Raw genomic sequence first — 17912 nt, 5'->3', positions numbered from 1 at the left:
AATAATTATGGTTTGGAGTTGCATTCATAATGGGAAGGACAGCAGTGTTTTTCATCAAGAGACATTGGAGGAACATGGCAAGCTGTATATAATAAATAGTTGTTTCATTAGAACAATTTATTCTGGTTAATTGAGAATTACCCTATAAATAAAGTAATATACTTTTTATGAGCTTTAAAACATCTTTCAGAGCTATGAATAATATTTTATTAATAATGTATGCATATTATTTTCCTAGGTAGAAACACAACAGGTGTGATTTTAAAGATATCTAATACTGAATGTCATATTTCTGTGTTTAAGGCAATACTTTGGGTTATTTTAGTACACAAGGGTCCTTTTTATAAACATCAGCAATTATGTGGCTCTGTGGAAAATTAAGACTAATAGAGCTTTCTTTTTGGGTGAGAGATTTGCCTTTTTTCTCCCTGGTGACCTGAGTCCTAGGCACCTCTCTTCCAAATTGCTTGTCTTTAACTGCTTAGTATTTTGAGAATGATGTTCTCTTTTTATTTATTGCCTGTATTACAAATATTTCTAGTATTTAACTGGCTATTTTAATTTTCGTTTCTGTTGTAAGATAGTCTGTTTTTTTTTCTTTTCCTTTGGGAAGACACCGGGTAGTGGGATTGCTGGGTTGAATGGTAGTTCTTTTTTTAGTTCTTTGAGGAATCTCCATACTGTTTTCCATAGAGATTGTACTAATTCACATTCCCACCAACAGTGTATAAGCATTGCCTTCTCTCCACATCCTTGCCAACATCTATGATTTTTTGACTTTTTAGTAATAGCCATTCTGATATGAGATGGTATCTCATTGTGGTTTTAATTTGCATTTCTCTGATGATTAGTGATGTTGAACATTTTTTCTAATGTTCTGCTTTTGCATATGTTGGCTGCTTCTCTGTCTTCTTTTGAGAAAAGTCTCTACATGTCCTTTGCCCATTTTTTATTGGGGTTGTATTTTTTCTTGTTGAGTTGTTGGTTTTCCTTATAAATTCTGAATATTAGATATTTGTCAAATGCATAGTTTGCAAATATTTTCTCCCATTCTATAGGTTGTCTGTTTCCTCTGTTGACTGTTACTTTTACTGTGCAGAAGCTTTTTAGTTTAAGTCCCATTCGTCTAGTTTTGTTTTTGTTGCATTTGCTTGGAGATCTTAGTGATGAATTCTTTGCCTTGGCCAGTGTTTTTTCTAGTCCGCCCCTGCCTAGGAATTTTTATTGTTTCAGGTCTTACGTTGTAAGTCTTCAATCTGTCTTGAGTTCATTTTTGCATGTGATAAGAGACAGGGCTGCAGTTTCTCTCTTCTCATTTTCCCAGCACCGTTTTTTGAATAGGATGTCCTTTCTCCGTTGTATGTATTTTTGCTGACTTTGTCAAAGATCAGTTAGCTGTAAGCATGTGGCTTTATATCTCGGTTCTCTGTTCTCTTCCATTGATCTATGTGTCTATTTTTAGACCAGTGTCATGCTTTTTTGGTTGCTATAGGAGGGAGGCAGTGCCTTCTTAAAAGTATTTCTGAATGTGGTGAATTTGTGTTAACTCTTCTTTGAGTTAGTAGTCCATTTTAGGTCCATAAGAGTATGAGAAATTTGCTTTTTTCCTGCCAGCTATGTGAAAAATAGTTAAGGGCAAGTTTAGACTGTTGCTTCAGGAAAAAATTTTATAAGCATAATTAACCCAAACAGGAATTTTTTATATGAATATGCTTTCTGTTCTCTAATCTGCTTTTAATGTGAAGAAAAGAAGTAGAACCCTTTTTCATATAATATGAGCTATTGCAACAAATTCTACCAATATAGTAATGAAAAGTTTAAATGCTGAGGCATCATAAGTCCTTCTCCCACCCCCCAAAAATAATTGGCTTGGGTAATTTTTTTTTTTTTTTTTTTTTTTTTTTTTTGTCGAGATGGAGTCTTGCTCTGTCACCCAGGCTGGAGTGCCGTGGCACGATCTCAGCTCACTGGTATCTCCGCCTCCCGGGTTCCCGCCATTCTCCTGCCTCAGCCTCCCGAGTAGCTGGGACTACAGGCGCCCGCCACCACGCCCGGCTAATTTTTTGTATTTTCAGTAGAGACAGGGTTTCACCGTGTTAGCCAGGATGGTCTCGATCTCCTGACCTCGTGATCCACCCGCCTCAGCCTCCCAAAGTGCTGTGATTATAGGCATGAACCACCGCGCCCGGCCTGGCTTGGGTAATTTTAAATGTCTAAACACTGTGCTTTGCTGAGCTTAAAATTGTCCATTTTCAGTAAATGCCGTATCTACCTAGAAATAGAAAAATATTGTATGTCTCCTGAATTATTACTGTTAACTCTTTTAGAGTAAACAGCTAATGAAGGGAACACTGGGAAACTTTATACGAACGTAAGCTAATAGTTGACATGAATGATAACTTTTAAAAACTATATGTAAGATTGCATAGGCAGGATAAGCACCTGCCACCAGATGCTGGGGAAACCCTGACTGAAGGAACTTGTGTGTAGGTGTCCCTATGAGGACTTTTAGATGTGTATGATTAGATTAGGCAGAAGGAAGGGAGTTTTCTGTCTGTCCACGCTGCTAGCAGGGATGAAGAGACCCCTCACCAGCCTCTGAGTTCATAACCTATGTTTTGTCAACCCCACAAACATCAGTTTTTAATGCAATACGTTGTGGAAAGCACATACCATCCGGTCAGTGACTGTCACCTTTATACAGATAGGTTGAGATTTGGAGTTGAAGAGGTGAGCACTAGGGAAACATGAGTCAGCAGAGATCTTTGGTGTCTTTGTGGCTCTCTGAGCAATACCACCCTCTTATGTGATACTTCTCCCGTCCCCCAGAGCACCAGAGCAGGTGCACACCCACCACAGCAGCGCCCTCATGGTAGATTTTAATAAATATATTTCATGAGTGAGTGAGTAGGTCAATGAGTATACACAAAAGTAGACAACATTCGTTTCCAAATTCTGTGTTTAGTTTGTGTTTCATGGAACCCAAGGCAATCTCCCTCAGTAGGTCTCCTCTCTAACTGGATTTTATTAATGTGAAAAGCCAGCAGATTGCGGAAATGTGTGGCTTGTTTGACCTAGAACGGATATGTCCTGAGCTGCTAGTATGTGGTGATGGTTAGTCCATGTCTGAATGGGTAGGTTTTTTTTCTCAAAATTGTTTTTGGTCTTGGGATATGGAGGACTGTTTGCCTAAGTGACTTGAGCCTGAGAAATGGGCATCTTCCTCTTTAACCAACTACTTTCTTTAAGAAGATGATGCATGACTTCATTGCACTAGTTTTAAATTTTATTAAATTGAGGTTTCTGAGTAGAAAGAACAAAGAGAGCCAACAGTGTTACCCAGCTGTTTTCCAGATGAGCCAATATCTTTGGTTCTGGCCTTTGTTTTCCTGATGGAGGTCCCCATTTCATTAGAATGAGTCCCAGTAAGGCTGGATCACAGCTGACGGTGGTCATTATCTTGTTGAGAGAAATCTGAATTGATGTAGAAGTTAACATTTAATTTTAAGATTTCTGATTAAATTGATCCTTTGAAATCAGAGCGTGTTCTGTTAATAGGTACAATAAACAAAATAATTTATACTTTTGTATAAAAGCTTTATTATCAAAACAGTAACATGCTGATAAACGAGGGTAAGCGCAAAGTTTGGCTGATACTATGCTAATTTCACGTAAGTAATGAATCCTGCAGGATTTAAGGGAAACCCCTGGCTTTTCAGTACTGTGAAGTACCTGTTGATGAGCCTTGGGGCTTTGAGCATCATTGGAGATTCTTGCATCATCTCTGATCTGCAGCTGAGCCAGGAGTGGGGAGAGAGTGGGAAGCATGTGGAAACTGGGTCATCGGCTGCCTGCCGTGTGGTCACACTACATCCTTAGGGAGCACAGTATATGGAGCGGAAGATTGAGTGCACGGCGCACATTTCCAGCTCCACAGAGAGGACAGTCTGTTTGCTCATTTGCTCTCATTTTAAAATTTGAAGACACGTACTCTTAGACGAATACATAGTGTGTTCTTTCCTCCTTAATCATAAAGCTATTCTGAGTAATCACTAACAAACCCTGTGTAATGTTTAGATTCCTGTGTAATTTCCCCAAGGAAAAATTCTACATAGACTATTTCCTTGATAGCTAAGTAGTACATAAAAAATGTATGTTCTCGAATTTCACTTTAACTGTCTTTTAAAAGTAATTTTGTTTACTTCTTATATTTAACTTTTGAAGAGGTTATATATTTATCCCATGGTTAAAAAGTATAAAAAATACCTCAGGATACTTTTTAGCTATCTGATTCCTATTACCTTCTCTTCAAAAGTAAACAATGTTAGTACAATTACATGTATTCTGTGATATTTTTGTTATGGATTTATGATCAAAAAGCAAGAATCTTGAATATTTCTCCAAAATATTAATATAAAAGATTCACCTGTCAGATTTTGTAAATAATTTTAAACTGACAGTTTTAAAGCTCTGAAATTGTGTTTAAAATAACATTCATTAGCATAGAAATTCTAGAAAGAGAGCCAAATGTTATTCAGGAGTCAGGAAGTGATAAAGCAGTTATCAATAAATGAATTTTTAAGTAAGTTTTAGTAGGACATACACAAATGATATCAGGAGAATGAACTTGTGTCTGTATTTGTTGCAATAAATTCTAGATAGTAAAGGATCTAAAAATGTTTGTTTATAAAATTATATAACACATAGATGTTTATATGTGGGTTTGTTAAAATGAGTTATCAGATAGATAATGGGCTTATATGTATTAAAGCAAGATATTGTTACATTTGTTGCATAAATATTTATTTTTATATATATCATGTATTACGTCACCACCTAATCCACTTTCCAAAATGTGTGGGAACAGCAGAGACTTGGCATTAGAGGCCTGGGTTCTGACTTTGAATCTGGATTCCCATAGGAGTTGTTTACACCCAGGGAAGACCATTCACACTTGTGAGCCCCCTCGTCCCCCCTGGGGTCATTGGGAGGATGAAAAGAGAGGGAAAGTGAGAACACGCTGTGATCAGTGAAACACTGTGGGATTATTATTACCTGTTATGTGACAATTTCTAAAAACATCTAGGAAATGACATAAAGAATACTAATCTCATGGTCAAATATTTAGATTCTTTTTTCATCAATAAGTGACAAGTAATTTGTTCGCCCTTCAGGACTGTAATATATTAACTTGGCTATTTTCTGCATCTATGGAAGTGACAATTATTCATAAGCTACTATTAATTGCTAATAATAAAGAGTAATGGATAAATACTTCCTCTCATCAAGTATTACAAAGACACAGTGAAATAATGGATATTTTAGTCATTTTAGGACAGAGAATTATCAATATTAATACAAATATAAGTTATTTAACCATGTAATGCAGCCATAGAAAATAAGAGCCTTTTTTCCTGTTTTTAACTTAGAGTTTATTCAATATATTTAGCCATTTGTTCTTAGAACATGAGTACTGATGTTTCTTTATTTTTCTTTAAGCAATCACTGTAATAGTTTGCCTCTTCCCAAAAAATTAGAGAAAATAATTACTGAATTTCTTTACAAGTTGTCTTAGATTTATTACCACAAAATGTGGATGCCATAATGAAAGACTGTTAGAATAAGGAAACTTTTTTTTTTTTAGTTTCTTTTGTCTTTTTTTCCAAATTTACATTTGTTTGGATTACTTGGCTTGTTTATTTCAAGAAGCTAAGCAATTCATTTCTTATTTTTCCAATTCTGTTTGATATTCAGAATGACTGACACATTTGAAATGGTTCCAAGACTGAACAGTTTTTTATGTAAAACAGGGTAATTCCCAGGGCACTATAGCGCAGGAAGGGAATAATCACTTAGCGTGGCATTTGGGTTGGATTTGGAGTGTTAGCATGCGCTTTAAAAAAAAAAAACTGTGGGAGCCATTATCACTACTTGGGAAAAAAGACCGACAAAGCTTGTGTTTGGCAGAAAATGGAATAGTATAGTCAAGAGTATAGTACTCGTAGCAGTGAACTTAAAGAGGCAAAATCTGAGTGTTTTCAATGTATGTTATGATTTATTAGAGATTAGGAAATGACTCATCTGCAGTATAAATCTGTGTAATGACTAGGCCATCATCAGGGAAAAGATGAGGGATTTGTAGAAAATGTATGGGAGGAGAGAAAGGCATTTAATTAAATGTCCAGTGATTTGTGTGTTTCTTTTGGCATATGAGATCAGAAAAGTCAGGCTTCTCGTCAGCCAAGGTTTCGCTACCAGTTTAACTGGAAAATGAGAAGCTAGGAGAACAGAATCATTTTGCACACAGTTTTTGTGTTTCTGGGTTGCCAAATCTATTTACGTCGTGTTCCTAATTCTCTGTTCCGCATAAATCTTTTAAAGTCATAACTGGTGGCCACTGTGTTCGAGAATTCCACCATCTAGATCTCCGATTCATTCCACCTCTCATCCGTATCCATTCCTTACAGGAACATAAATGCGTTTCCATGGCTTATCTGGTTGTTTTTGAACCCATGTGGTGGTGATTTTAAAAATTAACCTCACCTGTCTTTGTATCTATGTTAATTCCTTTTGCAGTTGAAAAGAGCAGGCAGAAGAATCCCCGAAGCTTATGTATCCAGACGCAGACGGCTCCTGATGCACTGCCCTCTGAGAAAACACGTGAATTGGCGCAATATAAAACAAAATGTGAAAACCAAAGTGGATTTATCCTGCAGCTCAAGCAGCTTCTTGCCTGTGGTAATACCAAGTTTGAGGCATTGACAGTTGTGATTCAGCACCTGCTGTCTGAGGTAAGGATATGCATCCTAGAAAGAGCCTTTCTCCTCTAAGTCGGGGGAGCACGGGGAGGACTTGCTCATGTGCTCGCCTTGGGAATATCTAGGTAAATGATGGGAAAGATCAGGTGTGATTCATCACATTACATTTTTGTCAGTTCACCAGATAACCTGAGTCGGTCTCTAGAACCTTGGCATGGAAACATTTTCTCGCTTCCTTTTTTTACCCCTAGAGTCTGTTGGTTAGAATGGCAACAGCAAGAACATAATTTCCTGTTACACCGCTGTGTGCCTCTAGACCTAAACTAGCATTAGCATTTTTTTCACTTAATTTTTCTGTTTGTCTATGTGTAGCTTTTCATATCACACTTAGTTGAATGCTTTGAAAAATGAGGTTTGTTATATTTATGGATTAAAGAGCACTTTTCAGAAAGAATCCCCAGGTACGATTCTGGGAGTTAACTCAAAAGTGAGTTAAATGGAACTTTCAGAAAGAATCTGGGGATTCTTTCTGAAAGTTCCATTGATTCCTAAATAGTCCCTGTGGTGCAGCAAAAGCAAAGCAGATTTGCGGTGTTGTTACTCTTCCCTAATATTCTTCAGGGATGTTACTTCACGAACTGGCTGAAATTCATTGAGAAAACCAAGTTTATATCAAGATGTTACTGACATAGCAATAAAAGCTGTAATTATTTCAGGGGGAAACTGATCAGAGAATATAACTTGAGCTCCTTAGTTTTTAATCACAGTTTTCAAGGCGGATATACATGATAACACAAAGGAAAAGGAAAAAACAAACACAAAAACTGGCCACGTACTGTGGCTCATGCCTGGAGTCCCAGCATTTTGGGAAGACGAGGAGGGAGGATCGCTTGTGGCCAAGAGTTCAAGACCAGCCTAAGCAACATAGGGAAAACATAAAAATTAAAAGCAAAAAGAAAACTGTTCAGTTTGGCTGTTCTGTAGTTTCGTTCAGATCAACAAACCTGTCCTTGTTTCATACAGAGGCCCCTGTGATATGGCTGCCTGTTTAGGAAGCAGGGAGAGAGAGAAGTGGATGAGACTTGGTCTGTGCCTTGGAGAAACTATCAGACTAGTAGACAGTTTCAATGAATTCTTTTTTTTTTTTTTTTTTTTTGAGGGAATCTCGCTCTGTCCCCCAGGCTGGAGCGCAGTGGCGCGATCTCGGCTCACTACAACCTCCACCTCCCGGGTTCACGCCATTCTCCTGCCTCAGCCTCCTGAGTAGCTGGGACTACAGGCGCCCACCACCACGCCCAGCTTATTTTTTGTATTTTTGGTAGAGACAGGGTTTCGCTGTGTTAGCCAGGGTGATCTTGATCTCCTGACCTCATGACATGCCCACCTCGGCCTCCCAAAGTCCTGGGATTACAGACATGCGCCACCACAATTGGCCTCAGTGAATTCTTGATGAGTATTTTACAGCTTTCTCCAGATGTTTTTTTGTTTTTGTTTTTGTTTTTGAGGGGAAGATGGGGACTACTTAGATTTTTAGTTATGGTAATAGTATATGGTATTTTTGTTTGTCTTTCGTTTGTAAGAAAGGAACTCAAGAGTGTGTTTATATAACCAAGTAAGCTAACTAGAAACTGTATACTATCAAATGTGGGGAATAATTAGTTTTTATATTTAGAAGTAAACCAATCATTTTACTATGTCCAGCCTAATAGCTCCCATCCTCAACTATTTTCTCTCCTTTATCCTCCTCATGATGTCAGTCAAGTCCCGTGAACTCTCATTCCACAGTGTTTCTCCCCATTCTATGTCTTCGCAATCCCCACTCATGCCCTCCTTGCTCCGACCCTGGATAGCTGTCCACTAGATTATAATAGCAAGTTTGTTTTTTTTGTTTTTGTTTTTGATTGGTATGGAGTCTCGCTCTTTCGCCCAGGCTGGAATGCAATGGCGTGATCTGGGCTCACTGCAACCTCTGCTTCCCGGGTTCAAGCGATTCTCCTTCCTCAGTCTCCTGAATAGCTGGGATTACAGGCACCCGCCACCATGCCCAGCTAATTTTTGTATTTTTTTAGTAGAGACGGGGTTTCGCCATGTGGGCCAGGCTGGTCTTGAGCTCCTGACCTCAGGTGATCCGCTCACCTTGGCCTCCCAAAGTTCTGGAATTACAGGCGTGAGTCACCATGCCCAACCTGTGATAGCAACTTTTTAACCAATCATTAGGCTTGCACTGTTTCTCCCCTATAATCCATCCCAAGCACTGCTGACAGCTTCCTCTTACGAAAGCATCCCATGCTGCTGATTAAATCTTCCAGTGGTTCTCCCTTATCTATAGCTCATCTGTCCAGTGTGGTAGCCACTAGCCGTATGAGACTGAGCATTCGAAATGTAATCCATTGAAATGAGATGTGTGGTACGTGTAAAATACACTTGGATTCCAAAAACTTAGAATGAAAACAAAGGATATAGACTATCTCATAAACAATTTTTATATTGAATATATTGAAATATTATTTTGTATATATTTGAGCTAAAATATGAAAATTAGCTTCATCTTTTTCAACTTTTTTCAATGTGGCTACTAGGAAATTTATACTTATGTAACTCACATTGTTATTTTGTTTTGGGGAGACTCTGGTTTTTAACTGGGACTATAAGGTTTTTTATCATTTGGTAACTACTGCCCTTTTTAATGTTATTCTCATGCCCAGATGCTGTAGCCGTACATAAAGAGATGGAGGAGAAGCAAGAGGGATTTGTTGAATACTAGGTCGGTGCAAAAGTAATTGAGGTTTTGCCATCGTGCCAAAAGCCGCAATTACTTTTGCACCAACCTAATATTTACTAAGTGCCAGATACTCTTACTTACCTTATTTAAATCCTCACCAAAGACACGAGTTGGAAGTTATAAATAAGAAAATTGAGGAATAGAGTTAAGTAATTTACCTGCTATCAGACAGCTAGCAAGAGGAGAACCAGGACATAAACCTAGGTCTAGGACGCTATCAACTAAAAATGTCCTGTAAACTTCCTGTACTTCATCCTTTGTTCACATATCATTACTGGGCTACTGTCCTTGCCCCCAATACTTACATGTTCAGATCGGTTTTACAGCAGCATCACATCACCACTTGCATTTAATTTACATAGATCAGTATACAAACAACTAAAATAAGAAAAATGCAGGCCAGGCACAGTGGCTCACGCCTGTAATCCCAGCACTTTTGGAGGCCAAGGCAAGTGGATCACCTGAGGTCAGAAGTTCAAGACCAGCCTGACCAATATGGTGAAACCCCATCTCTACTAAAACTACAAACATTAGCCGTGCATGGTGGCATGTGCCTGTAGTCCCAGCTACTCGGGAGGCTGAGGTAGAAGAATCGCTTTACTTTGAGAGATGGAGGTTGCAGTGAGCCAAGATCGCGCCGCTGCACTCCAGCCTGGGCGACAGAGCGAGATTCCATCTTAAAAAAAAAGCAAATTAAATGAAGAACACAAGTCCACCTTGTATGCCCCCCACCCCCAGTGAACGAAGAAGGTCCAAGAGTCAATTTGAGATAAAAGTCAGGAGTCCACCCTTCCTTCAGGTGTCTTCTCAGTCCCTGAACACCTCTTGTGGTGTGAGCATTCTATACTCTCCGCGATCTTAGTGTTTAAAGACACTTTTCCCTCATACAACCTGGCCTCTAAACACAAGCTGAGGCCTTTATCAGGTGCTCAGAGAGAGAGTAGATCCAACACTAGAGGAAAAAAAATTCACTGGGTTGGATCTACAGAGAGATGCATTGTCCACAACATGACAGGCTCCTAGTGACTTTCCCAGACATTCGTACTGTGTGTGAATTTCACCTTATACCGAAATTCAGGTCCTGAAACCCAAGGAATTGTGACTGCACTGAATATAGCTCCAGAACCTGCTTTTTTTTTTTTTTTTTTTTTTTTTTTTTGAAGACAGTGGCTTGCTCTGTCACCCAGGCTGGAGTGCAGTGGTGCAATCTCAGCTCACTGCAACCTCCACCACCCGGGTTCAAGCAGTTCTCCTGACTCAGCCTCCTGAGTAGTTGGGATTACAGATGCCCACCCCCATACCCGGATAATTTTTGTGGTTTTAGTAGAGATGAGGTTTCACCATGTTGGCCAGGCCGGTCTTAAACTCCTCGCTTCAAGTGATCCATCTGCCTCAGCCTCCCAAATGCCTGCTGGGATTACAGGCATGAGCCACCATGCCCAGTCCAGAACCCACTCTTTAGTGAATGATTTCCTGGCCTTCTAGATCTGCATTCTGTCCACCTCTGGATTCCAGGAGCATATGTGCTTCTCTTTCATTCTCTGCACTATATTAGAGATACCGGTTTAATGCTTGTTTTTGCATTTTAAGATAGGAAATTTACTGAGGGCAGGATCTGCCTCTAGTTCTTTATTATGAAAGCATCCTAGCAGCTTTAATAAACAACACAGTGTATAGGTGAGTGAACATGTGAACAGAGAGGATGGAATTCCAGATGTAGGATGAGCATAAAGTCTTATGTAAATGTTCTTTGTTCTCTTTATTTTATAATCAGCAAATATTTACTGATGGTGTAGTGTGTACTGAGTACTATTATAAAACAGTTGGAGGCTAGGCATGGTGGCTCACACCTGTAATCCCAACACTTTGGGACGCTGAGGTGGGCATATCACTTGAGGTGCGGAGTTCGAGACCAGCCTGGCCAACATGGTGAAACCCTGTCTCTACCAAGAAATACAAAAATTAGCCAGGCACGGTGGCACGTGCCTGTAGTCCCAGCTACTTGAGAGGCTGAGGCACAAGAATCGCTTAACCCAAGAGGCGGAGGTTGCAGTGAGCGAAGATGGCGCCATTGCACTCCAGCCTGGGTGACAGAGTGAGACCCTGTCTCAAAAAAAAAAAAAAAAAAAATATATATATATATGTGTATATATATATGTATATATATGTGTGTGTGTATATATGTGTGTGTATATATGTGTGTGTGTATATATATATGTGTATATATATATATAAAATAATAAAAATAGTTGGAGAACAAAAATCTTGGGCAAAGTTAAACAATTTTAAAAACTCCGTTAACCTTTTAGTTCCCATTCCCATTACAGAAGTATATATACTGTGTTTATACACAGACACACACACACATATATAAAATACATATAGATACACATTGTATACATATATAATGTGTATGCATTTTGCATACATGATATGCCTATACATTGTAAGTCTATGTATTTTTATATATGTATAATATATAGGTATTGTGTGTGTGTGTATATATATTTTGTTTTTGCTAATCTTTTGTAAATGGCATTAGAGCCTTAGATTATGGGTGAAAATGATGGATTAAGAGAATCTTGCAACTATCATGCTTTTGTTGCAAGTCTACTTAATAACTCTAAGTTTCCCACTGTAGTAGCAGACATATTTCATGACATATCAGACATTCTGATGTCTCATGAATCGGAGAACTAATGTCACACTCTCTGTTCCTCAAAAGACACACTAACATTACTTTAAGTTTTTTTCTAATTCTTGGTTTATCCTTGCTTAGACAGTATTCTGCGCAGACAGCCAAAGTGAACAACAGTAGTGATGGTAGTAATTAAGCTTCTTCATGAAAGGGTCTTTTGGGTGGGTTTCTAGGTAAACTTGAACTGGTCACCCTCCCCAAACCTCTCATTCTTCAAAATGCCTCCAAATCTTTTTTTTTTTTGCAAGTGGAATTTTACCTAAAGTAGCACCTAAACAAAGTTGAATTTTGAATGACACTAGCAGTAAAGTTGTCTCGGAACAAAAAAATGTAGATGCATTGAGCAAATTCGCGGTGTGGGTGATGGGGAGGAGGTCAGATGCAGCATACATCTGAGCCATCTAATGTGGCTTTTCTCTGCAAGATCCTGTGGGCTGTTGATGCTACTCAGTGGCTAGCAAAAATGCAGGCACGCTGATGGGACGACAGCCAGAGACTAAGTGCCTGTGTCCCAGGGACTCCTAATTCAATTATGGTGAATCCATTTTTTTTTTCTTGGAACATTTCGTATATTTAATGCATGAGCATAAAGGCATCTTTATATCCAGATTTCCACCTTTCTCTTTTTTTCACATTGTGTGAAATTCTGCATGTTACAATACAAAGAGAATTGAATCAACCCGTTATCTGGACGATTAAGAGTTTATTCTCTAAGACAGAAACACTGATCTAGGAGCAGCTGAGTAAAAAGAAACAGTAAATCAGTATCTAAGGGACATATGATGTATTTTATCATCTACAAGTAAAGGGTAAGTACATGTAAAGGCCAAGCTATCAGGGAGAGTCAGGCAGAAACTAACATGTAGCATGTGTCTGTTACAGTATGAGCACGGGGGTCAGCATTTCACCTACGGATTGTATATAAAGCCCTTGGTTTTCTTCATTACTGCTTCCCATCTGATGAGGTCATCTGCTTTGATCAATGACCAAAAGAACTGAGCCTGGATGTTCTAGCTCTAGGTAGGCCCCGTGCTTCTTGAAGGCAGGGACCATGTCTTAAATTTCTTTTATATTTTCACAGCATCTGCTATGAAAAATGCTAGATTAATTAGTTTGAAGTAATAAGTTACCAACCGATTTAGAAGGGTAAATGGTCTTTCTGTTCATTTGGGGGAGGGGGATATGTTGTCTATGATATTTAGCATTCCTAGAAGGTTTATATAATGAGTCAGTAAAGAAAGTCCTGCATTCCAGAGAAGGTGGTGTTGACAAGCATGTGGAGGTGAGATATGCGTGGTCCGGGTGACTTGCACAGGAGAGAGGCTGGGAGGCTGAAGGGGAGGCTGGATGCTTCAAGTCCACAGAACTATGGTGAAGTAGTTCGTTTGTTTTGAATGCACTCAACGAGGCTTGTTGTGAGCAAGGGAGTTTATATATACAAAGAATATGGACTAATAATCTACCAGCCCTCTGAAAGGTGAAGGGATGCTTCCGATAGTCCAGGAATGGGCTAGGATCAGGACTAGTGTGGAGATAGCACTAAAAGAAAAAGTGCAATGGATTCAAGACACATTACAAGGGAAGAACTGACTGACTTTTGCACAACCCATTTAGACAAAGAGTGAAAGATGACCTCAAGGTTTTCCTGTTGCTGTTACTGTGCCTGACAGAGGTTGGAAGATGTCAGTAGCCTCTGAGGCATTAAGGACAGGATCGTGGAGTGCAGTGGAGTTGAAGTTTGGGGAAATGTCGACGTGTTTGGTGAAACTCGCTTTCCCAAAACCCCCTTTAATAAGTAAAAAAATCACCTGGTGTATTTTTGCAACAGAACATAATGTTTCCACAAAATTGTTCTTTGAAATTATACTAACTGTAATTTTTAATTTTTTTCATCTTCCCATAGTTTCCATAAATTTGAAAAATGATTTAATTTTCTTGCCATCTCTTCCTTCTGTTAGCAGCTTGGCTAGTACTGAAAGGTGAATTTTAAGCAAGTTCACCAAATGAGTTTCAGGATTGCTTGTGGGGAGTTAGTAAAGCTGTCTTGTTTTTCCTGTTACTTGAGTGGCAAAGCTTCCTGGTATTTACTTGAAGTAAATTACTCAACAAAATTAAGTCTTAAATTTCTGACATGAGGAGAAGTATATATGATACATATTTTTATGTTTTTCTTCCATTATTATGCAGGCTGATTTTCCTCACTTAAATTTCTGCATCAGAAAACCAATTACTTGTTAATTTAAAAAACTCAGACTCATTGGTGATTTCAGAACAACTTAATACCATATTTTTAAAAACCCAAACATTTAGAATACCATTGAGGCCAGAAGGTACTCAGTGAAAAGTGTCTCTTAAATCCCAGTCCCTGCTGACCACGCTTCAGTGCTGGCGTTTAGACTTGATGTCCTGAGCTGTTACTGAGAGGTGAGAACGAAGTAAAAGTTAAAAATACATGGGATCTCCAACTCTGCAGTGAGCACTTCGGACTTACTCTGAAACACTGCTCATTTCATAATGCCATTTAAAATTCTAAACGACAGCACGCCCCTTTCCTTGCTCTTCACCTAGTTCATAACCTCATTTAGTATACGCGTTCTGAAGAACAAGTTTCCCTTTTCTATTAGTAAGTGTCATCATCTAATGACCCCAATTAGAGAGGGGAGGAAAAAGGCTCACAAGTCTCAAAATAACTCCATTATCCATGCAGAGGGGGTCAGTGTTTCTTCCCCCCGTTGCAGCTGATATTTAACTAAATGGCAATCGATCAGTCTAATGCCTGCCTCTCGTTTTTCATAAATGAAAGGCTGTGGCTTTAAGTAATCGCAGGCTGCCTGTGCCAAAGGCAGAAGCTGCAGTATCAGCTTCTGTGAGTGAGGAATCCGAGGCGCACGGTAACCTGCAGGACATGAAGTAAGACGCCCGAGGGCCAATGGCACGCCTCCTGCTAGAGCTTTGAATGTAGACAGACCCGACTGGTGGGTGGCGCGGCCACCTGTATGCTTCTTGGACAGTGCGAGGGGTGGGGGGACTTGGAGACAGAAGCTGGAAAATGGGCTGCCCGAGCAGCAAAATGTGCCTCTATTCTCCATGTGCAGCACCAAGGGTAATTAGTATTTGTTTATAGTGCTTTTCTGGAAGAATGTCAGGACTACTGCAGAGGCTGTCTGGAATTCGGGGAAAATGCTTGGAATGACAAGCAACTCTTGCCTGCAAAGGCCGGGTCTCATGATCTCTGCAACGCTGTGATCAAGATGCGGTGGGAGCTCCGTCTTGGGTGATCCTTGTGAGGGCTTTTTTCAGTGAGCTTTGAAATTCTTCATTTTTTCTTTTAGTTACTCCCTGGTGCTAGGGAATCTACCTTTTAAGGAACTGTATGTAATTACTGTATTTGTGTAAGTATGTGTGTATGTGTGATTGCCGTGAGTTGCTGGTAACTTGAAAATGATTCTTTAGCTCAAGGTTGATAATTGCTTCTCTAATACTAAAAACAGCCATCTGGTTTTCTTTGGTTTGTTTCTCTAACATCGATTTAGAATTATCACTGATCCAAAATATCGTAATCCTTAGAAAATGGTATGTAGCTGAAAAAAAATACTTTAATTTTGTCTTTAAAGGATTATCTTTCTGCTGCAGCTTTCTAACAAACTTTTTATCTTTCTTTTAGAAGGATTGGCATTGTAACGAAACTTTTTTATTTGCAAATATAGGACAAAGTGCATATATGTGCCTGTGTTTAGAACATTAAATATTTATCTTAAACTGATTAGATGTTTATTGCCCTTGGAGGAAGAGAACGCATTACGTCTTAAGTACAGTATGCATTAGCCGAAAGGTTCTATGGATCAGCAGTGAAGCACTGGCTCAAAGTAAATATTTCTAAATGGGCCATTCACTGCCTCAAACCAGAGTTGCACTGGGACCTGCAAAAATACAGATTTTTGAGTTACGAATTTCCTTAACAACTAAGGGACGACTGTGTTTCTTTTAACAACACAAATTGTTAGTCTAAATGATTCATATCTTGGCTTCCCAATAGTGGGTCTCATTTTCCTAGTGATAACAAATGTGTACCTTACTGAAAGGGACCCTCTTGAAAACATGAGTAACTTGATGTGTGTTTTCCGCAGCGGGAGGAAGCGCTGAAACAACACAAAACCCTATCTCAAGAACTTGTTAACCTCCGGGGAGAGCTAGGTAAGAGCTTTTCGTTGTTGTTGTTGTTGTTGTTAAATTTTATGGGACAAGGGGAACACTGGAAAATGTGGTTGTCCTGTCTGCATTGTGGCTGGAGTTGCATGCTGGGAGCTGTTGGCACTCCCTGTCTGCTATCTGGGCAAACACTTACTATCGACATTTCTTTTGAATCTTGGCAGCTTGACCTTCAGTTCACAGAATTCCTGGCACTGATCTGACTAAGCCTAGCAGAACTTCTGATGAGCAAAACATTTCTCTTGCTGAAGAGAGGGACAGAATTACTTTGTAATTGTGTGAATTCCTGTTAAATAATATTGTCATTTTTTTTTTTCTGAACCACTTTTCATATGACAGTAGTGAAAGTTTCCCCTCTTGATAAACAGTAAATCCATTGTGCTTCCACGCGTTGGTTTGTGAGTAGTGAGGATGAAGTTGAAAGGATACTGTCCATTAGGGCAACCTGACTGAAAAAGTACATTCTGTGTTAATCTTACTATTTGGAGGGGGCTGATGGTGAACCACGTCTCCGCTCCACAGGAAGCCCCAGGTCTCAACACCTGCCACCCAGCCCTGCAGTTTCCAGGTTGCACTCTTATTTTAGTTCCAGTCTTTCCTGGAAGTCCTTAGGGTTCATGGAACAGACACGACACTGCCTTTGCTTTGCTTTGCTTTTCTCTTTTCTTTTTCTTTTTTTTTTTTTTTTTTTTTTTTTTTTTTTGAGACGGAGTCTTGCTCCGTCGGGAGTGCAGTGGTGCGATCTCGGCTCACTGCAACCTCTGCCTCCCGGGTTCAAGCGATTCTTTTGCCTCAGCCTCCCGAGTAGCTGGGACTACAGGCGCACGCCACCATGCCCAGCTCATTTTTGTATTTTTAGTAGAGATGGGGTTTCGCCATGTTGGCCAGGATGGTCTCGATCTCTTGACCTCGGCCTCCCAAAGTACTGGGATTACAGGTGTGAGCCACCGCGCCCAGCCGACACTGCCTTTTCTATGTCAACTCCTATCTTGGAGTGAACTGACCACTTTGGGGTTCCTCTTTCTGCCCTGGGCTCCTCAGACTAGAGAATCAGCTTCCTGCTTCAGCTTCAGCCAGATCTCGAGCTGATCATTCTAGGACTGATTTCCTTGCCCTTTGCGGTTTTCTGTGTGTGTTACAGTCTCCATCAAAATATGCCCAGGTATGTTGTATGAATAATGCAAGGTAACAACCAGAGAAGCAAATTGTGTTCACCCAACTCTAGGAGAAACTGCCCATTTTTCTTTTGGACAAGACCACACTGCCAACCTGATTTGCTGGATTTGAACACTTAATTCTCCCACCTTCACCAGAGCGAAAATCAGAGGGCAGTGAGTGTGGGGTCAGGACTTCCTCTGGGCTGGGTGTGGTAGCTGACACCTGTAATCCCAGCGCTTTGGGAGGCTGAGGTGGGAGGATCACTTGAGGCCAGTAGTTTGAGAGCAGCTTGAGCAATATAGCAAGA

General features: G+C 39.7%; 1 protein-coding gene across 9 annotated transcripts in view; it reads left to right on the top strand.

The window, feature by feature from the left end:
- Positions 1-17912, top strand: part of MTUS1 (microtubule associated scaffold protein 1) — a 114154-nt gene that overhangs the window by 66732 nt on the left and 29510 nt on the right. For 8 of the 9 annotated variants that reach the window (XM_015144825.3, XM_015144828.3, XM_077943105.1 and 5 more), the window contains 2 exons: positions 6577-6791; positions 16366-16432. In XM_015144825.3, coding sequence (XP_015000311.2) covers positions 6577-6791; positions 16366-16432 — 282 coding nt within the window. Of the gene's footprint in view, positions 1-6576; positions 6792-15062; positions 15342-16365; positions 16433-17912 lie in introns of those variants that run through there. The other variant, XM_028852378.2, reaches the window with a different exon arrangement.

The sequence above is a fragment of the Macaca mulatta genome, chromosome 8 (genome assembly GCF_049350105.2).
Source record: "Macaca mulatta isolate MMU2019108-1 chromosome 8, T2T-MMU8v2.0, whole genome shotgun sequence".
NCBI classification, from domain to species: Eukaryota; Metazoa; Chordata; class Mammalia; order Primates; family Cercopithecidae; genus Macaca; species Macaca mulatta.
This window is presented reverse-complemented; position numbering and strand designations above follow the sequence as displayed.